The sequence below is a fragment of the Phaethon lepturus genome, unplaced genomic scaffold, assembly GCF_000687285.1.
Source record: "Phaethon lepturus isolate BGI_N335 unplaced genomic scaffold, ASM68728v1 scaffold23796, whole genome shotgun sequence".
Taxonomy (NCBI): domain Eukaryota; kingdom Metazoa; phylum Chordata; class Aves; order Phaethontiformes; family Phaethontidae; genus Phaethon; species Phaethon lepturus.
This window is the reverse complement of record NW_010547230.1, coordinates 18,520-41,820: the sequence shown is the minus strand read 5'-3', so window position 1 is coordinate 41,820 and position 23,301 is coordinate 18,520. Positions and strand designations below refer to the sequence as shown.

Genomic DNA, 23,301 nt, shown 5'->3' with positions numbered 1-23,301 from the left:
ATGCACTATTTTTGTTTCACAGGAAGGTTGCTAGCATTTAAATCTATGTCCATCAGTGGCCGAAGTTTGCAGTGTTTATATAGTAAGATCACATGGGACTACAAGGGTACTGCTCTGAGGCTTTTCAGTACTGTGGTGATAACCTCTGCTGAAGGAAAGTTGAACATGCTGCTAAGCTTGAGAACTAATTATTTATAAATGTATCGGTTTAAGCTTGAGAACCAGCCAGAGTAAACTGGATGATTCCTCTTAAGGATTCCAAAATGGTGGGCCTCTGCATCCCAGTCAGCTGGAGGGACTTCCTGAAAAGTTATTGTGCTCCCAGAGGAGCTGGATGTCTTGGGACATGTGGAGTGTTTCATCCACAGCTGAGGAACCACTGAAGGCTGCCTATAGAAACCCTGTAGTTACTGCACAGCTCTTTGGTCTGCAGCGGTATCGATCCAAACACAGCATCAGTGAACTGCTCAAACCACTAAATAAAGGGTAGTATTTGAAGACTCTGTGTCTGACTCTGGCTGCTGTATGTCTCATCCTCCAAATAAATGGAGGTTCAGGTAGGGACCAGACTGGGAATGCAGGTGTTACAGGAAAGCATGGGACGTTTGAGCTGACAAACTACTGGCACAGCGAGAAACAGCAGTAACAGAAGAGCGGAATGGCCAGAATAAAATATAAACACATATGGGTATCAGTGCAGCTACTAAAGACACTTAACTAACTCTTTCACACTCTGCTTGGCACCCGTTACCTCTTCCATATTTGTTTCCAGTTTCTTCACTTCATGGCCTTTGAGCTCAAGCTGTTCGGTTAGCTGTGTGATCCTCTCTGCGAGCTCCGCAGGGGCTGTGTCGTAGCCATCAGTATTGGTGGTCTCCAAGTAAGACATTAGCTTTTTCCACATTTTTTCATCACACCTATATATACACATCAAAAATAATAAAAAAGAAAAGTTAGTAAAACCTTACAGTGAAGGTCTATGTAAAAGCCAGTTTTCCTGCAAAACTCTTGGCAGCACAGATCAGAATGAGCTTCCTAGCTGACGTGGGTTAGGTGGGAATATCCAGCATGTTGTTTTCCGTGAGCTGTAAAGGGTGGGCAAAGGGGTCTGCTGATTTTGCTGCGCAGTGTTACTGATTCTTACTGAAGCCATGGCGGCTTCAGGTCATGAAATAACTTTGCAAAGGGCTCAATTACCATTAATCTCAGAAACCTACCCGCTGCCACAGCAAGGGAGCTTGGCCAGCATCTTCTTCATTTGGTCCACCTGGGACAGCTGGTCTCCTGCCCACTTCTCCTCCTCCTCATCAGAGGCAGCCTGGCCCTCCACCGACCGGAACAGCTGATCCTCTGCCGGAGAAACCAACAACCGCGTAGCAGCAAAACGACAGCCCCCATCCTGCAGCTGCGGCAGCAGAACCCCCCCCAACTGAGACAGAAGGCCGTGAGATTTTAAAATCCCCAGTGAAACACAGTGCAGGGTCCTTCAGCACCCGTGGAAGGGGGCTTTAAAGCTGCGGCAAGGGAGCCTCGGCAAAGATCAGTATTTTAAGGGTCTTGAATACTTCAGCACTCTCATGCAGGTACCTAGTAGTTAATTCACTTCAGTTCCCTTCTTTCCCATAAGTAATGATAATCTAAGGGCACATGTGAAGGATCAGTGTGTTATTGGGGGGGCAATTACTGTTCATGTATATGATCAAATGCACACTTTTCAAGAGGCATGAGAAGCCATTGTACTCTGTAAAATTTTTTTGGCATAGTCATTGTACCAGCCGAACACATATTCAGAGTGCAGGAATCCGATACAAATGTTCTCTAATTCATTCCCTTAATGTATTTTGTAGGGATGGTGATTTTAATATATAAATGTAATATTAGACCCATAGCTATCTAATGTTTAGTTCTATCTTTTTTTACCTAAACCTAATGTCTGCTCACATGCCAAATAAATTACAAGTGAAGTGTCTACAATACGTGTAAATATACAGGTACTATTACAGTAGCATTTTAACTTTTTTAGCTGTATCTTATAAAAGCTATCACTTTTAACTCCTCCTTATCACAAAAAGGCATTTACTGGGACTCAGAGTGTTATTATGATGCTTGTAACTTATAGGGAGTCTTTTGAAAGAGTGAGTAGATGAAAGCACTGTTCACACTTTTATTCTTAACATTTATTTTGAGTTGACATCAGATTAAGCCAATGTCAACATGATTTTAAATTTTATCATTATTTACCTCAATCGCTCTCAGTTAACTGAGCAGGTTTAATGAGTTCTAACAGAGCGATCAAGTCAAATGCTGTTATTTCTTCAAACACTGAAACGCATTTGACCTTAGGTGGCACTACAGGCGTTGTGCCTCTTTAGTTCAACCGGCACAGGAAAGGTGAGCTCCAGGGGACGAGCCATCCAGCAGAGACTCCCAGGTAAATGATTTTCTGTCTCGCTTCAAGGACACAAGCGCTGGCAGTTCCAGCTGAAGTACCGTCTCCGTTGTCACTATTAGAAGGACTTCTGAGGTGGTCTGCAGCAGGCAGCGAGCCATCCGTTGGGCAGGGTCCCCTTCAGAGGGCAGCCGTGCTACGCCACGTCTGCCGGGCTCCCTCGCTGCCAGCCTGCGCTGCGTTTAATCTCTCATGGGTCTATTTGCAGCAACGAAGAATAGGTTTTTTAATGCAATTTTCATTCTGGTAGCATTCAGTATGCCTCATTTATAGGTTATGATGTTCAATAATTTATTGCCTAAGCAGGAACAAAGCTTAGTTGCATGCAGTATTGCTTTTTAATTAGGGAATGAATGTCTGCGTTTTCATGGCAATCCTTACACTGTACAAACTAATTTATTAGAAGCACTTTCTTTCTGTGAGGCTGTGCATGGCCAAAACAAAACCAAAAAAAGGCTTTATATTTTCAATCTGTCATACATTAGTATCTTTTTCTATCATCATTTATTTTCTTACCATAGGAGTTCAAAGGGATAACGATCAGAGTTTACAACTGTTGTGGCAGCCATGAGAACTGATTACCCAACACTACAGATACCTTGAAGAGCTTCAAACTGGTACGTTTAATCCAGTAAATTAATTGCAGCATCTGGCATGGCAGACACTCAGATTAGGGTTTTTAAAAATGGAGGAAAAGGCCTGTGAATCTCAAGCTGTCTTCATGCTAAGATATCTAAGATACATGTAATGCTTTTTGGCTTTTTTTCCTCCCCGCCTGCCCTGAGAATGTCCTCTGCTCTGATTAAATGTGTATGCAAAGAGACTGTCTTTTACACGCCCCTTGTAGGTTATGAGTAGTAGGACTGGAAACCAGGGAGAGGAAGAGCAAAACTTTTTATGCACCTCTTTTAACATAAAGCCAGTATTGTATTAAAATTCTTCTATGAAGCTAATATTTTAAAAAAATATTCTGTCAGTAGAATCATAGAGCACTTTATTATTGTGATATTTAGGCATTAATTTGTAAACTAGCTAATGTAGAATAACTTGCCCAATTCCATTGATGCAAGTGTTGTTCTGCTCTGAGAAACTGGTATTTGTTAAAGTATATATAAGCAATTACAAATAATTCTGCATCTAGATTTATTTATCTAGTATATCTAGGTTTATCCCAGATGTTCACACAATATTTTTATTTGCTCAACTTTCTGAGTTATTTTTCTGCCTGATTATTTGGTGGAACACTTTCACACTTTTAAAATCCATAAAACCACAATTTATTTGTTTGAAAAGCTTTTACTAAAAAGCTGTTTGTACTTGAAATATGGGTAGTGTAGGTTAGACGTGGAAACTCTGAGCTTGCAAAGTGTCTGATTGGATTAAAAATATTTGTAAAAGCAGGCTTATTTTATAAGTCTAACCACATGGAGAACATACTATAATACTAATTTTATTTACATGTCATTATTTTTCATAGTCGTAAGCAGCTGCTTGCCAGATCCATTCAATACATACCTAAAATCTCATTTTTTGTCACTAAATACTCCAGTAAAGATGCCTTGTTGCTTACAGTTAATGTCAGGTGAGTGCTTTTGTCTTCTGAATTAGATATGTCAAACCCACACACCTTCATTCCATCCCCTCCTCCCTCAAATCACTGAAGGTAAGTCAAACTTGCCAGACTTCGCATTTGCAATTTACTTGGCACGTAAGCCACTACTCAGAGAGGGAGGGAAAATGTTTGGCTTCTAAGATGCCTATCATAAATGTGTCTCATCATGACAGCAGCTAAATGACCCACCCCTCAAATTGCTGTCTCTCTGAGAGCCCTTCTAACTGTCTGCTCTACAAAAGCCTAGTCGAGGTCATCGATAGCGAGAGCCAGCCTTGGCAAACCCAGGGATGTTAGAAGACTTTCAAGGAACGCTTCATGCGGTCCCACGAGACATCGCAAGTATGCAGTGTTATGGCGGTGGTTAGCGCTGTATGTGCGGAACAGGTTGGACCTTTTCATTGTTGCTGAAGCAGCCGGGATGTTTCAGAACAGTGGAACTGTACAGGATGTTAACTGCAAATGGCTTGCTTGGAAATTATTTTAGCTGAAGTTTTGAGTCTTTATTTACAAAGAAATGAAAACTTCATACTTTGAAGCCAGGAAAAATGTTTTGGTGAGGTGAATCGTTTGGGGGGAAAAAGCAGTTTTAAAGCATAGCTCTAAGTAATACGTTCAGTCTTTTACTAAACACAAAATTATGTGGGGAGTGAGAAGTAGAAAGCTGATATATTGCCTTTTATTTAGGTCTAGGATTTCAAGATTCATGAGGATTGGTTTGTGGCTTTGGTGGTTTAATATCTATATTAGTTTTTTTCTGCTCAGGATCTTACAAACCAGTGAGGAAATAACGTAGTTGGGTACTGGGTTTGGTACCGTTCTCAGAAATGCCAGCTCCACCGGTGGGAGACCGTCGATCTTGTTGCACAACAGACGTGCAGTATCTTCCATCTGGTAAGGCTGCTCCCTCTTTCTGCTCTGGGCCGCTTCTTGAGGGCAGTGGAAATCTCACAATTTTCGACCTGGAAAGGAAGGGCAAAATCAGGAAATCTGAAAAACCAAGGTGAATGTGCACAGCGTAGCACAGGGACAATCAAATGCTATTGTCCAGACTTGCTATAGAAGAACGGGTGTATCTGCCTTCAGTGCCTGTGAAACTGAACTCCGAGGGCTGCATTCGACTGCTTCACTAAGAATCAAAGGAAGGCAGATTTCAGCTATTGTTAGATTTAGGTAATGAGAACTAAATGTTACTTACAGCTCTTAGTTCAGGTGAAAGACATCTAGAAAATATATATGGAAACAGTCTACTCTGGCCATAAACTTTCCCTTCTCCACTGACAGCATGCTTCATTTTTACCATGGGGACTCTTCTAATGTAGTAAGAAACTCACAGTTAGACTGGATAAATGGAAATTTGGCATATCCATCTACACACGTAAGGTTTATGTCAAACATCCTTTGTGGTAGGAATAAGCGACCTCTCAGGTATGGAGCTAAATGAACACCAAGTCCAATCCATTACAAGCTTGTGTATGTTACATGCCTGTGTTGTGTAATGTAATATTACACATTTCATATAGAGTACCTTTCCATTGCTTCCTTTTTTACTATTTAGAGAACAGTTTACTTTCAATAGTTAGATCAGGATATTTTCCTATTTAGACCGTATAATAACGTGGTTATACTTTTCCCAGTAGGAGCTGTCTTGTAGTTTACAAAGAATCTATATGCAGAAGAAAGCAAATGAAGTTCAGGAGTTTTACAGTAAATTAAGTTCCCTCCAAATTCTTTCTAAGATTAGTTTTGGTCTGGTGAATACTGAATATTTCTTGTACTTAACACAGTAAATATTCATCAACAAAAAGTGAGAGTTGAAACACTTAGCAAATTGGTTATACTGAAACAAGTTGTATAACGTGATCTTTTTGTACAAGAATAATACTTCCTAAATACTTCCTGCCTGTAAATGGAACTACTGCTAGAAACAGGACCTTAGATGTAGTAATAGAAAAGCTGATGCCAAGTTAGAGATGAGTTATCACAGAGAGCTTTTGTTTAATCTAACACAGCTGCTGTCAGTTCCTGAAGAACCACACCAATATTAGTTCCCCTGTTGCTTGTGAAAGTATACCAAGTAAATCAGATCATGAATTTAACAACAGAAGTCAGTATTTCAAAATATCTGTAGAGACAGAGGCTGAGGTAATCCATGCTTAGGAACCAGCACTCCTTTTACTCCCTCGAGTAGAGCTAACTGCATAAAAACTGATGACATATTTCATTTACAATTTATGGTATTATTTAGCCTAGCAACAATTGGATTTCCTGTAAAGTCAAGGGAGCTCGCAGTCTCCAAAATGCAGTCTGGCTAGCCATTTAGCTTAATTAGTTCTGGAAAAAATAATTATGACGTAGTGCACAAATAGCAAGCACTATTAAGCTTGGGCATTCAAAATGGGGACTCCTGGAAGCATCATAGAACTTCAGTGTTCTGGACAGTTGTTGTGGAATGTAGTAGTATTTCCTTTCACAAGAATGTTACATCTTGTTTTTTTATGAAATGTGCTAATTTCCTTCATTTTAAGACAAAAATATTTTGGGGTCTGGTACTCAATCCTTTACAGTCTTTTAAGGACTGTCACCGGTATTGTGCAGACTGTTCTCTTAGTTTTGAGCTGCGGTATAATTGGATCTGTTTGGAGTTCAGATTTCTAGAGTTAGTTCACATGATACAGAGATGTTGACATTCCATTGAATATTCATTGTAGTCTCAAAGTTGGTTAATATTTTAACCCATAAAACATTGAGAATACTGCAGGTATCATGAAAGTGTTTCTAGCAGAAGTGGGTAAATCCTGTGATGGTTAATGGGAGATCTGCTAGTGGTATTAACTTCTTACATCTGGCAGCCTGGTTTCAATTTAGCTTGCAGTCCAAGGAACATTATGAAGTTTGGTGGACAAAACAATCCTTCTCATAAAATACAGGACTTGGAATAGCTGACTCCCTCCACTTAGGTGAGATTTGAGACAGACCTAAATAATAGCTTTCAAGTCTCTGTAGTTCTTGTAAGGGAACTTATAATTAGTTGATGAAATACAAAGTACAAACTCTGATTATAGTAATTTTCTTTAGAGGACTTCATCAGCGCTCTCTTAATGTGGAGAAATTAAGGGACCCATACAGACGGCATGTTTTGTTAGGTCTTTCTGCCCAATATATTGATTAAAGACAGCCGTTTCTGTCTTCTCTGGAGATGTTCATATGGGAAATTAGAAAGAAATGCAAGTTTTGAGCAAGGGTGCCCACAGTCCCAGGTGCTCCAGAACTTAAATCTTGGTTCTAGCCCAGGCTCTATCATTTGCACCAAATCACATTGTGCCTTAGTTTCTCCAACAGAAGCAAAGTTAGTGTACCTTACACCCTAAAGAAAAAGGCAGCACAAATTAAGATACAGCCTTGTTTTCTAGAAACATGCATGGAAATTATTTCAAGGTGTTTAAGAAAGGGGCAGATTTTAAATGTGCGTGAAGGAACGTCTGGCATGGACAAGCTGGAATTTCAAAGCTTGTCCATGACAGGTAAAAATGAAGGACAAAAAAAAAAAACAAGCAGCAGCATGAGTAGATAGACAAGTTTTAAAAAACCCAAGTGATTTGGTCAGCTAATATATAATGTCAAGGATCTGTTGGAAATAACAAAACTGGAAACCTTTTGTTTTGGAACGTCTTGCCAGGAGCCCAGTAGGTAAAGGGAGGTGGAATGTCCTGCGCAATAGACTCCCAAAGGAGGGATGTTTAAACACAGTTGGTTTTCATTCATGTCATCCAAAAGCAGTTGAAGGCAATAATCTGGTGCCAAAGGTCAGGAGGCAGAGCTAGAGATCTTTTTGGCTATACAGAAACTGGCAGGGGGTGGGGGAAAGGGGGCTGCTGATACTGCTCACGTAGCTGCAAGGGCAAACTCACCATTCCTTTAAACTATAACTAGAAACTAAAGATGAGATGGGTTGAAGAAAGTTCTCATCAGAAATGTTGCACAGACTAGAAGAATAGCATTAGGGATACTAATGAATCTTTGCTGTCTATTGGAAGAAAGGACTGTTTCTTTCTTTAATTTTGCCATCAATATAGGATCCTACATTGACTTCAGAGAATATTTCAAATTTCTGACTGGATTGTCTCTTTTTTGCACTTTAAAGAAGATGCAGCCCAACAGTACAGAAGGTGTTAACTCATAGGGTTGCTTCATGCTCCTTAGTTCACATTGTTGGAGTACACAGCATTTCCCACTTGAACGAGGATGGTGATGGAGGCCTGAATGGAGTCATGGTGGTTCTCCTCGGTAGCAGAACAATGAAACACCATGATCTCTTGATTTCTCATCATGTGATTTAACCACTAGGTCATTTTTTCCTATTGGGGAGCTTTTAATTGACTTTAATGCCAAACCTGCACTCTTAATTTTGAATTGGCAGGGGTTTCAGGATTGAAAGAAGAGCATAATGAAAGAGGCCAACTGGCATGCTTTCACTGTCATGGTAAACGCTAAAAGCAAGAATCTTCACTCATTCTTAAACATAGGTTTAATTCTTTTCTCATTAGTATTCATACAGCATCAAATGGGTCTTCATAAATGCGAAGAAGAGTGAATAAACGGCACATTTGTTTAGGGCAAAGATCAGAGGGAAGGTAGTGCTGAAGACGCCTGGGAAGTGTTTGTGTACGGTGCAGCGTGGCAAGGCTTCCATGGAGACAGGCAAACAGGCCACATTCATTTTCAAGTCTTTGTACTGAGGATAATGGGCAGCTCGAGAGAAGGAAAATTGAAGAGGGGAGACTTTGCAAAGTGCTGGACCTTAAAGTAATTTCCATGACTAATTGGCTTTTAATTGGCACTTCTGTTATTCTTATGGAAACTTCTAACCGCAGCAAAACCCACCTGCTTCTGGCACTAAACAAATCTTTAACTTAAATAATTCCTGACTAATCATAAAATAACTCAGAGAAATTACTTAGCTTCATGTTCACAGACCTTTAACTAGTCTTTTTTAGAGATGTGTTTGGAGCAGGTCCAACAGCTGTGTGAATATCTACATTGCCTTAAGTATAGTTATACAAAATAAGCTGTACTTTATTTTAAAAGTGTATGACTTGTGTTTTTTTTAACCAAGATGAGGTGTGATTTTAATTTTTGTACTATTTTACCCAAACTGTCAGAGTTCAGGGAACACAGAGTGGTTTCAGCTTTGGCTTATTCCCTGCAGGGAATTACAGAGTTGAGAAGGTGTGCATATTTTTGATTTATTTATGACTTTTCATTTAACATTCAGATGAAATATATTTTCCCACTGGAGCTAAGTGTCTGTGTAGGTTTTCCAAATGCATCTGTCTTTGGTGCTGTAAGCTGTGAACCCCTCTCCAACTGAAATCATATGAGTGAACTTTCTATGATCAATTCAGATTTTAAATTGCTTAATCTCAGGTTTTAAATCGGTTGATCTGTAAAGCATTAAATAGAAATGTTTAAAGTCTGAATTGTTTAGTAGCTCTAATAAAGATCACTGGATTTATACTGAAATAAGGAGAAGTTTGTAGCTAAAGAGACTCTTTAATACCAGTTACAGTTCTGGGAGGTTTCCTGTTATTGGCTGATGATTTTTATTTTCTTGGCAAAATCACCATGCTCTAGAAAAAAATCATTTTGCTAGTGGCAATGTGTTTTCTTGCAGAATCTTTCTATCTTTCTGCAATTGTGTATAAACAGGCAAATCTGTCACAGGTAGCAGAGAGTAGCAGAGTTATACCTTGCTGCCATGCAGTGCTCTTCCTATGATGATTTCAAACATTTTTGAGACAGCAGAAACCTTTGTGCAGACGTAGTGAAATTACAGAGTATAAATGTGCCTCTTACTGTCCACACTGTCCCATTCCAAAGATCAACTTCTCTAAGCTCTGCCTGTTTGGGGGAAATTGTTTTTCAGAAACTAGCTACTCTCCATACACCTCTTTATCGTTCATTTGTCAGCTGCTTTGTCGCTGCTCCATTTCATAAAATCTGAAATAAGATTAGAAAAATGTATCTCCTGGGTGGTACATTGATTTTCCTGACATACTTCATTCTCAAAGATTTAGATGCAAAGGTCTTCCGTTGCGTATTGCTTTCCCGTGCCATTTGGGTTGAATTTCTCACAATCCAAATGCTTCTTAGGCTGATCTTTTGGGTTTCAGGTGAGCAAGAATAGCAGAAGTAAATGCATTTCTAAAAAGCTTTATCTCCTTTGTCTGGAGCACTGACTGTTTTTAAGAGCTTTGAAGTACTGAACACGCTCCAGTCAATGGCAACGAAGAAATACGTAAAACTGTGCCAACAATTGTGAATCTCTGTTTATGCTAGGCCAGCTGGCACTAACAACCAAGAACGGGGCTGAGATTTTTCCCTTTTGCTCTCTGTGCCCTCCCTGGCAGGGACACTAGCACAGAGCTTTGACATATAGGAAAGACCAGAGGAGTTTTTTGGGCGTGCAAGAGTAGTTCCAAATAAATTTGGAAGAAAAACTCCCTCTTCCTTACCATCTCTCTCCTTTAACACCTTGCTTCCACTCGGCATCTTCTCATACCTGATCCTGTGTGGTCTGAGTTGTGCAAGTGCTTGTGCTGCTATGAACTGGATTTATGAAATGAGACGTGTTTAAGATATCTCAACCCTCTCTTATTTTTGGAGAGAAGTTTAAAATTTGGATCAGTCCATAGCCTTAAGAGTTGCATCTTTCAGGGGATGGCAAAACGCAGGGCCACAACAGGAGCGGGCGGGTGGAGAGAGCTTTTGATCAGGTTTTACTGCTGATGGAAACATGCGATTGAGTCACAGCCTGAATAGGTGCAGTGGTTAAAGTGAGATGGAGAATTACAGCGGCGGCAGACTTGAACGTGGAGAAAGGAGGCAGAATTGGGGTAGAGATAAAGGGACAGAAGATGAAATCTATAGAAAAAAGTGCTTAAGGGCCAAACACACTCCCTGCTAAAATTTGGGATGCTATCCAAGTTCTTGGATTCTTGCCATTACTATCCTATCAGTAAATGTTTGGGAAAACCACCCACAAATTGGTTTCTCCTTCCTCCCCCACTGCAGGTCCACATGGAGGATGATAATTTACTGGGATGTCAGTCGCTTGGTTAACTCTGAGCAGAAATCTATGCAGAGAATGTAGAGAATCTGTGTTTTCTAACAAGAGGGTCAGATGTCATGATGATGCTACCTGATACAAATTCTTGTGTTTTAAGTGTATTTGGTTTTTTAAGGTTCTCAACTTACAAGATGTCAGGAGGTTGCCGTAACCCCTGGAGCACATGCATTACAATATAGTTATTATTTGTAAAATCGCAGTCAATGTTTTGCCTGTGTGACCTTTGCCTCATTCAAGGCAGGGGATGAATGATTTCTGTGCATGGAGGACAGCTTTAGAGAGAAGGAAACTTCTGCCAGGAGGTTCTTTTCACATCTACTGCAGAAGCTATAAGTGGCAAGTCAGGTGAGACGCAGGAACAGAACAGAGAGTGTCCTTGTTAGAGCAACTAAATGCTCCTTTGAGGAAGAAGATTCTACTCCTGTCTCTGCCAGAGCCCCTGCATATGCTAGGCAAATTACTTCAGGTAGGCTTTCTACACATAATTACCGTGTAACATGTGTACAGATAATAATTGGGTCCTGATTTTTGTTGTTGTTGTTGTTGTTGGTATGGAATTTGAGACAATGGAGCAAGAGAACTGCAGCTGTGGCATGGGATCATGGAAGTTATGGTTTGTGTAGTTTGGTCTGAAATACTAGGTACTGTGACCATTTAGATAAGTCAGAGTGGGCACCTATAATTAGCAAAAAAAATTGATGGTAATCTTTCCAGTCAGGTATATCATACCGTGATGAAGAGTATACTAAAAACCTAGTCATTCATTTTCAACGTAATGGTTAAGGTCACATTTACAGTTAAGATAAATATCGGTGCATTAAGACAGACCCACCGAAGTACAAAATCGGCACTCTTATGCATGAATGCACACACACACAAATGTACTACAAATAATTAACTAAGGATGCTGAATTAAAACCCCATGGGCAGGTTTCATTCTATGACTTACAGAATACATTCGTTTCAGCTCTGAAATGCAGCTCAAGATCTCCGAGTCTCACTGTTTGGTGTTTTCCTTAACCTTTTTTGGCCTTGAAACTTTAGGTTACCATTATTAATAAACTATTAGTCATTTGGGCTGCTCCATGGAAGATAACATTTGAGAATTAGGCTAAACAGATGAGGTAATTATAGTGCTTTTATAAATCCTGTACCTAGCAAGGGATTAAGTTGCATGGCAGTAGTTCTTGAGTATATCCTTGATGAATCAGACTGCTTTTTGCTCTGTGTGGGGTATTCTATGGTTAATACGCACTGCGCTATCCAGGAGAAACATACATCACTTTGGAATTATGTCATTCAGATATTCCTGCCCCTTAATGACTTCTTTTGTGACAAAATAAAGGAAATGATTTCCAGATGTTGTTCCACTGGAATAAAGAACTCTATTGCCACACCCTACTAGCTAGAAATTCAGATATTTGCTCTGAAAGTCTAGTTTGGATGCAAACAATGCAGATCTAAATAAAGCTAGAAAAGTTTAAGTATCGCTTGCTCTTGATTAAACTATTAGCGTAAAAGCTATTTGCTAAAGCTTGCACAAGTTTTCTTGGAAGTCTGAGTTAGAAACCTGGATTCAACTTTCCTCCTAGTCATGGAAATGGAAGTCCTAGATCTGTTACTTGCTCTTCTTACCTGTTACACAGCTCTGCTCTTGAGTTTCCCTTCCTTCCATGTTGGAACAATTATTTTGATTTAGTATAACTGAAGTTTGTGTTAAGCTGGCAATGTCAGAATTACTCCAAAAGCCCACAAGACTCAGCAGTGTATATGGATTTGGGACTGGTGCTAGACCTCACAATAATGCGAAGCAGCACAGCAGTCTCTGTCTTAAGAGACGATACTGAGGGACAGCTGAAGGACGAGAAGGGCTTTATGCAATATGGTACTGACCCACTGACTAACTGTTGGTTAAATAACAGCATTTCCCTCTTACACCAATATGGCTAAACCTTTTCAGCCCAGGCAGCCAAATATCCCTTGGTGGACCTTCCTAATAGGCCGTGTGGGTGCAGCAGTATTTCAGAGTACCTGGCTATGTGCAGGTGAATTAAGACTTTTGCTGTTGGTCCTCACACCATGCCATGACAGCCATTTCAGCTGTTTTCCGTAACAGCTCTTTCCCAGCTGGAGAGGCCTGGATGGTATTGCCCAGTGGCCTGGATCCAGCCTGCTGGCTGCCACTTCAGCACTTGGGTCTACGACAGGCTGCTTTCCACGAGATGCTTTACTACATCTTGTGGGTCCCCTTCCTCAGCTCAACATCCTCCAACCCCACTCTAAGACAGGACGTAGGCTCTTCTGCCTGGAGCTTGCTGAACTCTCCGTATTGGCAATACGGTACAAGGCCATTTCGGACAAGCAATGCCAACGATTTACTTCTCCAGCTTATTGGGAAGTATGGGTTTGAAATGAGGCTGAAGCTCATGCGAGAACAAGTTCTCACTCAAGATTTCCAGTTCTCTTTGCTTCTAATCAGGCAGACCGTCCCACTGACAAAACATCTAGACCTTTTTTTGAGATCTCCTTTTAGCCAACCCCATAAGGAGTAGCAACAGAGGCATGTGAAAACAAACACACCCCATAACTACATACGCATGAGTTGTGTGTATCTATTCTCCCAAGTCTAGTTGTCCTTCTTGATCTCCAAACTTTTATTTTTTAGAATTCTCTCTCTCCTAATATCCTGACTTGTATTTTATAGAAAGATGCTTGAAACCCTACAACCAAAAACTAATAACTAAAATACCGTGAAATTCTAAAACACTGATAGCTATAACTAAGATACTTGATATAGGGCATATAAGCCAGATAAAGAAGAGCAGCAGAGCTGTGGTCCTGTAGATAATTTCCTTCTGCCGTTGCTTGTAAAACAAACCCCCTCATGTATTTCTTCACGTAGGTGTGTGTTCTTTAACCCCAAGGAATCCTTCCGTTATCTCCTGCATGCTAGTGTCTGTCAGTAAAGATCAAATGTCCAATGATCCTTTTAATGCCTCCTAAATAAAGAAAAGTGTTCTTCCTAAACAGATTCAGGGAGTACTTATCAGCAGGGTGGAGATCCTATTGAAATTAACTCTTAGAGTTTAAAATGTCCGACAAAACACTGTTTTTTCAGGTCTCTGTTGTAGGCAAAACCGCAGATATCCCCAGTTGTGGTATAAACCCTGAAAGTACCTATTTACTGCCATGTAAATTCCTTCTGGACTTATCTCGGAACTTCACAGACTGAGGGCCTCATGGATTTGGAGTGACAGAAAAGGAAGATGGCTCACTTCATAAGCAACTTTGTCCCTTAAGGGGGCTGCAAGTTATTTCTGACTGGCTCTTACTAAGCATTTGGGAAAATGTGACATTAGTGTATGTTAACAGGAGGGGCTGCAACCATCAATTTTGCATCTAAGTGGGATATTTCTTACGCTCTCACAGGACAGTTGCATAAAGGCCTGTCTAGTCGTTCGGTCCCTGCAAGTTCCCGAGACGAGAGCTGTCCTGCGGCTATCGCTGAGCCCAGAAGCTCGGAGCGCAAAGGGGACACGTAGTTACTGTGAGACCTGTGCCTGAAGTGTCGGGGCCAACAACTGTCTGCTGTGAACGTGGGGAAGTCGCCACTTCCATGTTCCTCAGATCCTGTGTCAGGAAACAAGAATAACAATTACCTCATACTGTTGTGTTTTCTGTTTCACTGATGTTTGTAAAAACATCCTTAGGTCTTCAGAGACTGCTATTTCTCTGTTAGATACTGTATAATTCTGCTAACTCCTTTATATTTAAGCTCTGTGCCTGCTATTCTGAAGCTTTTTTGCAATAGTTTTAAGTTTCCTGAAAGCAGCCTGTCTTTTGCTTTATTGAAGCCTTTATTGTTCTCATAGGCGACTTGCAAAAAATAACTGCCTTTACAGCAATCCCAAATGAATGCCTTCCCTTCCCAAATGTTCATCAGATATTCACCAGTTCATAGCATAGCAGCTTTTATTTAGTCTTTTATTGGCTGTACAGTTGGATAAGAAACGTTATTTGCAGGTTGAGAAGCCAGTGACAGAAATGTAACGTAACCAGACATAGCTGCTCTCCGCACGTAGGAACTGATTTCTGACAGCGTATGTTCAGCACTCTGCCTCATCTGCTTTCTCCATGGGTGGACCTCTGCTTGTCTCCGCAGTACCTCCAATTTCTTTATCTGATGAACCTCAGTCCAAGCAGGTTTGCATTGTACTTATCACCAAATTTACTTAAACTTCATCTAAGTTTAAACCTTACGTAATATCTTTCCTACTATAGCAGGATACTTAAGCAGGTGCATAATTTTAACCAAATATGTAGTCTCGTTGACATAAAAACAGTTTAATTACATTTTAGTTTTTTTGTATCAGTTGCAATCCTTATATAAATGAAGTCACACACCTCCCTAAACTTTTTACTAAGTAAAGATTTCAGTATTACCATTTGCTTTTGCTTTACAAGACATCTTTCAGTTTCTGTAACAGGATTATACTGTATGAATTTCCATGATGTTCAAAAACAGAAAATCAAGACTCAATGGGGTTTAGGCAATCTTTAGTACTGCCCTGGAAAAAGCACCCTCTTCTATCAGTTAGAATCACCTGGATTTTGCAGAGTGGCCATATAGATCATTGAAGATTTGTAGAAGGTAGGCATAAATTAATACAAACATTTACTAGAGGAAAAAAGGTGTGATCAACTTGTTTCTCTGAAAAACTAGATGCCATAAATGTAGGACATAGGTTAATATATGAGCATATATACAAAAACTCCAGGGTTTAGGGATGACTTCCAGTAAATAAAATATGGTATGTCAAGGTACTGTAAGCTGAAACAGTTAAGCAACTAGACTATGAGAACAGGCCTACATTAAAAGACATTTAAGAAGTGTAACTTGGGCATACAGCAGCCCAGCAAAGAGAGAGACTAAAAATATAATCACGGTCACGTTAGCGTTAGCTGAATCCCTAGCACTGGACAGTGTTGCTTGCTACTAATGGATTGTTGGTCCCATCTGGATGGTTTCTCTTTTCTTGAGCTGTTATTGCACTGTTAAGGCCAGTTTTCTGATACTCTCTTCACATGCACGTGTTTTTATAAAATGCGGCTGTGATTTTAGACCACAGGACTGTTGGTGTAGGATATAAATGATGTAACTTACCGTAAGTGTATACTGTGTCAGTGTGAGGAAATCATGACCTAACCTGTTTGAAATTAGGAGGTATTACTGGGATAAAACCAAGATCAATAATGGTCTCTCTTAGGAAGGAGAAAAGCTAGTGTTGGTGTGGTTTATCCAGCACTGATATTGTGCGGCTGAGATAATGTTCTAAAATTGCACGTACCCCTCGGAGCTGCCCAGGGTGGGGTGTGTTCCCTATGAATTAGGCCAGTAGTACAAGGAAAGCCTGACAGGAGCCCTTGAAAAGAATAATGATGTAAGTGATACTAGGATTTCTTTTTGCAGGACAAAGGAGCAGGTAGATTTTATTAGTAATTTAAAATGAGTCCCATTCCTCCCCTCTGCCCCACCCCTATTTTTTTCCACTACATTTTAACTGAACAAGCAGAAAACTTGATTGAGCAAGTAGTTACTGCCCTGGAAATTGCATATAGATTATTTAACAAGCGTATGAAAAATTGAAACAAAACCACCTTCCATCCTTTTTTAACAATGCCTGTGGCTCAGTTTCTCTTTGAAATGCTCAGCCATGCAGCAGAACTGCAGTACATAGGGAGTAAATTCCATCCAGGTTCCGTGGAGCCTAGCAGGCTGTCAGAAACCAGAAGCAGACACGAATTTATGTTGCCGTACATGAAGCACATTTTCTACTTTTGTTTTGGATTTTCTAGCTCCACAGTCTAGAAACTTAAGATGTCTAAATCAAATCAGAGCTACCTTAGAGGTAATTGAAGTGATGCAAAAACCTGAGAGTGATTCGGTTTCGGCTGCTGTATATTTAAGGCATTACAGAAGTTACTGACGTTAGGTTATTAAAAAAGGTACATTACGGAGGTAAGATCTTTAATCATACATGGCTCAGTGCTACTGTGTCTTACTCCCTGAATAATGACTGGTCATGTATGGGCATCACAGACTGTAGTACAGCCCTATGGTTCTTCTCAAGTAGGAGAGCTAATAAATGAGCTGAAGGGGAGAGGGGCAGATGGAAGTTTTTACTAGGAAAATTCCTCATAGGAAGGTTGGATAACTGGGATTCATGTTTTTCCAATCAACATTACTCTAGATTATTCTAACAAAAGGCTTTGGCTCTTTGCTGCTTTTTTTTTTTTTTTTTCTTTCTTTTCCCCTTGGGTGTGTGGTTTTTCGCCGGCTTTTTTTTTTTTTTTATTTTAAGACCATGCTTAATTGCAGGTTTTTCTCTCTTCATTGGGCTCGTATCCATGTAGCAGCCCTGCTGCATCTGAGCTGGATGCGGCTTGTTTGAGGGCTCACAGTTACCTCTGTGGGACACAGCACTACTCACATCGTATGCAGCCCCTACCCTCAACAGGAGCCCCACAGTGGGTAAAGGCGATTCTTTTGGACAATCTTACAGGTATTTAGAAGCAGATACTTCCTTTTGTTTTCATAGAGTTTCCTCAATAGATTTCCACAGGAAAAGAGGGAAATCTGTATGAAAAACAGGAAGCAGTCCTCAGAAGTTCTCTGTAACATAGCACTAGGAGGAAGACTTAAAATAAATGCAGTTGTTTGAAGTGGTAGGTGATACCAGTTGTATTACCTTACTGTAAAAACAATTATTAAATTTAACATCATAGGGCTATAGTAGAATTAAAAACCTCAGGTATTTATAAAAAATATATTTAGCCTTTCATTTTAGTTGTCAGCAGGTGACTAATATTTAAACTTCTGCAACCAGGTTTTTATACCACTTTTTCTATTTGCACTTTATTGCCCTGGGCAACTCTTTTGGAAAACTTCTCATCTGCTTCAGCCTTGGATGAGATCCCAAACTTTCTAATGCTGTTCCGTTCCTCTTGCATCCAATATGAGACTTAATCTTTTCCCTTGCCTTTTTGACATTCTACAGTACAGTTTCAAGTCCTAAGATTTCTGTACTAGAAGGAAGACGGGTTAGGATAAAATTTGATATGCAGAAATAATTGTTAATGAAAACGTTCTAGAAATTTCACATTGAAGTTTTTTTCTGATCCGTCTTCAAACTCCCATGAAGTTCCAGGTCATGGAGAAGTTATTCTAACTTTTAGTGCGAGCACTGAAAAGGGAGGGGGAAGTTTCTAACTCTCCACCTTAAAAGCAAGTATAGTCACACTAGGAAAATATTCCAGGTGATTGCTGGCTGCATTAGGAAGCTTATTAGCCTATGTAGCCTTAGGTAGGCGGAGGTGGCCTGTTAGAAAATGGGGATGGCATGTGGGGTGACAATTTTTGAGGAAGAAAGCCTTAAATTTGAAAATTCTTAAATTTGGAAATTTGAGCTTAATTTTACCGTCACTTTCTACGTTTAATAAAACCAAACGTCAGGAAGAAGATGGGTTTGGCTTTCACAGTATGTTGTTTGTATTTCAGAATGTTGGAGATAACATATTCTGTGCTCATTTCTCATACAGACATGGGTAAAAAATGCACACAGAGTATGTTCCTGCATTTTACTGCTAGGTTTTTAGTAACTAGTGATATTATGTTTCAAGAGATACATGAAATAAAAGTTCAAAATCCCCACAACCCAAAAGCACCTAAAGCAACCCCCCCCTTTATTCATTGGCATATGGCACTACTTGGCTGGCAACAGTAGTAGGTCTTTCTAGAGAATGTAGATTTTTCTTGGTTTTGTTTTCTATAGATACTTTAAACAACTAAATAGGGGAAAAAAAATCAATATAGTCTGTGCAAAGTGCAATACTGTTGTATCGTTAAGCCTGAAATTTATCAGTGGAGAACCCTTCCCCCTCCAAACCATCAGTTACAGTTCTTAAAATGATCTTGATTATACTTACTACTTGAAGTGACTCAGTCTTTCATTACATGATTGGTTGCTGCTCTGTAGTGTGCTGTAATTGTTCAATAACTGAGAGAGACTCTAATAATCCTCTATGAGTGATTTTGTTTTACACACTGGAGTGATTAGGCTGGCAATAACAGCTAAAGGTAAGATTTAACATGATCTGCCTGCATTTTTTTGATTTGTAAATTCCTTGAAACAGGGCATGAGTACATTAAATGTCATATATCTGGAGGGTCATTAAAAAAAAAAAAAATGCTGGCAGTAAACTAAGGCAGCTGTACATTTATGTCCTCAAAGGATTAATGACGGCATCCCACGAGCACGCAGAAGTCTGGTTTGCATTAGCAAAGGCTCATTGAATTGCATTCATCCTGGCCAGAACTGGGATGTTTAGGATAAATACTGGTTATTGTCAGGTCCCATCCTGCTGGGAATAGAAATGACCTTAGTTTCAGGTGTAAGGGCCACTATTAATGCTTGTTTGAGAAGTGACAGGCTCCACATTTGATGAGGGGTCTAAGCTGGTAAAAAAAAACAAACCCCAAAGAACAAACACAAAAACCAAACTGGTGCATACATTTCATTTTCTAGCAGAAGCATTTGTTTTAAAATGCCAGATCGTTCCCAGATCTCCAGTTAAAATCCAAACACATCATTAGCAACAGAAAGAAAGGTTATATCACATGCAGATCTATTTCAGATGACTTTAAAATCACATCATGCACAACTGCCTCAAGCAGCTTTCAGGTGTGTATACTGGTGATGACAGAGAGTGTCTTATGGTGAGATTTCTGGCAGCTGCTGGAAAAATTGTTATTTAAATACACTTATCAGAATAATGGGAATTTAGGCTCTTGGGTCCTTAGCAGCACAGGAGGGACATGGTGGCATGCATACAAGTTCCCAGTATCCCTTAAGACCACTGTTTACTTCTGTTCTTAGGAAGGCCATGCAGGACCAAAGGTTACTTCAGGGTCTATCATTACTGTTTAGGAAAGGGCTTAGCAAAATCTTGACCTACAGCAGAACTTCAATGCCTGCCTTTATTTCAGAAGAGTTTCTTGTATGCAGCCTTTTAATCAGGTCCAGGCAATTTGATTCTCTGGAAATGTTTCAGTTACTGTATTTTCCAACCTAGACTGTGTGAGATTCTAGGAAACAGTTTTTTCTGGCCACATGCAATATGATGTTGACATTCTGCTTTTATTCAGTTGAATGTATAAAATAACTTTCCTGTTGCAAATGATACCTAGATGTAGGGCTCTGATAGCTGGGCTGTTAAAACAAGAGCTGCTTGTTTCATGTGTCTGCTTTGTGCACGTCGCACTGTTGGTTGTAGCTAACCCATGTTTATAGATGGAGACAACCGGAATATTGTTCACTGTATCTTACCCTCCCAGTACATATCTGGTAACGCCGCAGAGCCATACCCATCACATTTGAAATTTTGGCGCCTGTTACTTTTGCAACTAACTGTATTTGTTTTCAGTAACAGAGAAAGAGTCCACAGTGACACTGTTGCTCGTGAAATAACGAGGTTGTGCCAGCATATCCCAGTCTGAGGGATCTGTGCTACTGCTGTGGATGGGATTTATGTGACTAACTTCTGCTAACATCAGTGTGACTCCCGTGATAACTCAAACGGGGAGATGATGCCTCTGTGCTTAGGAAATTGTAACTGAATTCTGCTGCTGTCGTATTTTTGGCTTAAAACCTGGGAGATCAAATAAGGTTTCATCACTATTCTGCTAGTGCTACTACTTCAAAGATGTTTTGTTTCCCTGTATTTCACATCGCTTATGTAAAATCCAAAAAAATACCCAAGCAAAACCTCCCCGCGAAACCAAACCAAATAAAAAGGTTAGCCTAAGCTGTGGAAGGACTGATTTCCCTGTACAATTCTAAACCCAGAGACAGGACTGTCATGTGTTGTAACCACTCCCTAAACTTGTACATTTAGAGTATTCGTGAACACATTCGTAGCAATGTGGATGTTTCAAAAAAGAAATACAGGCACAGAGCAAGTCTAGAGCAATCTTTTCCCAGGTTCCAATAATCAGCATTTTGAAATTTCCACACACAGAGTGTGCATATGGACTTCTGTGGTGTTTTAATGGACATATAAAAGCTTATCCATACAGACATGTAAAAGCTTATCTGAGGATTCAGACAGTTTCACAGTTTCAGAGAACCGTATCATTAATTTTGACAATGTCATTCCTCCCCACCGAGAATGATATTGTTGTGCAGAGTGCCTATTTTTTTTTCTAAATGTTGGCTCTCTTTGCACACCGAAAATGAAGCCCGGCGTGGGCTAGAGCCTCTTACTGTGAGGGACTCCACAGCAGCAAACGGCTGACAGTAATTCATGCCGAGTAGACAGACCACCTCCACTTCTTGCAGAGTAATAAAACCAGACTATGCTTATGTACAGTGCATCGGAAGGCCCCAAAGGTCTTGTAGAGGATTTAAGAAATCATGTTCACCATTTCCAAGCTCTGTCTATTGCTGTGGTCCCACTGAATTTTAAAGACTGCATCTGAGCAAGCAAAGTTTTGCTTGCAGAATCATCTCATTTTTTTCCCCCCCCCCCCCCCCGCCAAGGGTGGGATTAGTTGACAAGATTTTTTGATTTCTATGAGGAAAAATGGATTTTGAATTATAGTTATGGTGCTCTCCTGCTCAGTGCTGATCTTGCTATGGACTTCTCTTGTCACTCCCTTATTCCAGAAGAAAACGTAAGCTGAAAAATCTTAACACATTCATGAGATGCCAGCTTGAAAGATAGTCACTTTCTACTCCTTAAAAACTTCCCAAAGATTCAGTGCCTTTACAATTTTTAGGTTTTGTTCGTTTATTTTTAAATAATAAGCATAACAGTCATACTGTTCTAGCAACTGCATCTTCTGCAGAGCCGTCTGGATTTCCTCACTTCATATGGCTGATACAGCTGACAGAGGAGTGAGATTTACTCATTCTTTCTACCACCAGTGGGCTGCAAGTATCAGCAGGACCTGGGGATGAGTAGCACCTCTCCAAACTACACCTGATGTTCTCTATGAGATTCTCTAACCCTATATAAGAAATGCCGAAATCAAAGTACTGTCATTTTGAGTCAACTTATTTGGCTTTTCTTCTACAAGATGTATTAAACCAAAATAAAATCTTACAAACTTCAAGTGTAATGCCAGTACAGATCTCAAACTGCCATCAAACCAATCTCATCTAGTGCACAGGTTCACGTCCTGAGCAACGACTCTGGAATCCAAATTTAGGTTATTTTAATTAAATGCTTCTTCGTTCCCTGCGGGTCTGTGGCCAATTGAAAAGTATCCTAGAGATGGATTTTAGCATGATATATAAAACCTACCAAAAAACATTGATAAGTTTTAGTAGAGCAGCACATGCTGTTATGTATTTATACTTATTTGCCAGCATAGCATCTATAACAATGGAAAGAAGTTCCCTAAGTTAAAAGCACAAAATCAATAAAGGAAAACTTTGTGGGGATTAAACCTGCAACTTTGTTTTCAATTTCAACAGATTTCCTGAAGCGGAAAACTACAATGTATGTTTACAAAACTGATGAATTCTCCTTGCAGAATAGAATAGTTCAGTTGGAAGGGACATACAGCGATCATCTAGTCCAAGTGTATCTCTTCTAAATTACTGTTTGCTTTTTAAATCGTCTGTATTTGATATTCATGATAGAATTCTTTAGAATTCATAGTGTCTTCTCCAAGACATACACTGATGTGAATAGACTTTTAAATGAGATTTTTCTTAATAGTCTGAACAGGTAATTACATCATGCTCCTTTATCACATATACATTTATCTAGGACTAAATATTCAGTATACGACCTGTATTTTATATCTTCGGTTCTGGCAAGTATACAGTAACCTCTGTAATAATAGATTTCTGAAATAACAAACATCAATGTCAGAGTTCAAAATATACATAAGTCCTTGGCCACGTTTGCACAGTACACAGTAATAAGATCTATTACACAACTTACTTTCTCATCTTGCCATTTAAAACAGAATAGTTACTATTCTGGTGACATAAATTATTAACAATGGTTGAAGTAAGTCTACTAGTACAGCCTGAGTGGTCG

The 23,301-nt window shown here is 39.8% G+C and overlaps 1 protein-coding gene across 1 annotated transcript in view; it reads right to left on the bottom strand.

Moving 5' to 3' along the window:
• Positions 1–722: 722 nt before the first annotated feature.
• Positions 723–23,301, bottom strand: part of EFCC1 (EF-hand and coiled-coil domain containing 1) — a gene marked incomplete at both ends in the record, with an annotated part of 39,934 nt that continues 17,355 nt past the window's right edge. The window contains 3 exons of the mRNA XM_010289587.1: positions 723–917; positions 1,218–1,350; positions 4,878–5,023. Coding sequence (XP_010287889.1) covers positions 723–917; positions 1,218–1,350; positions 4,878–5,023 — 474 coding nt within the window. The remainder of the gene's footprint in view (positions 918–1,217; positions 1,351–4,877; positions 5,024–23,301) is intronic.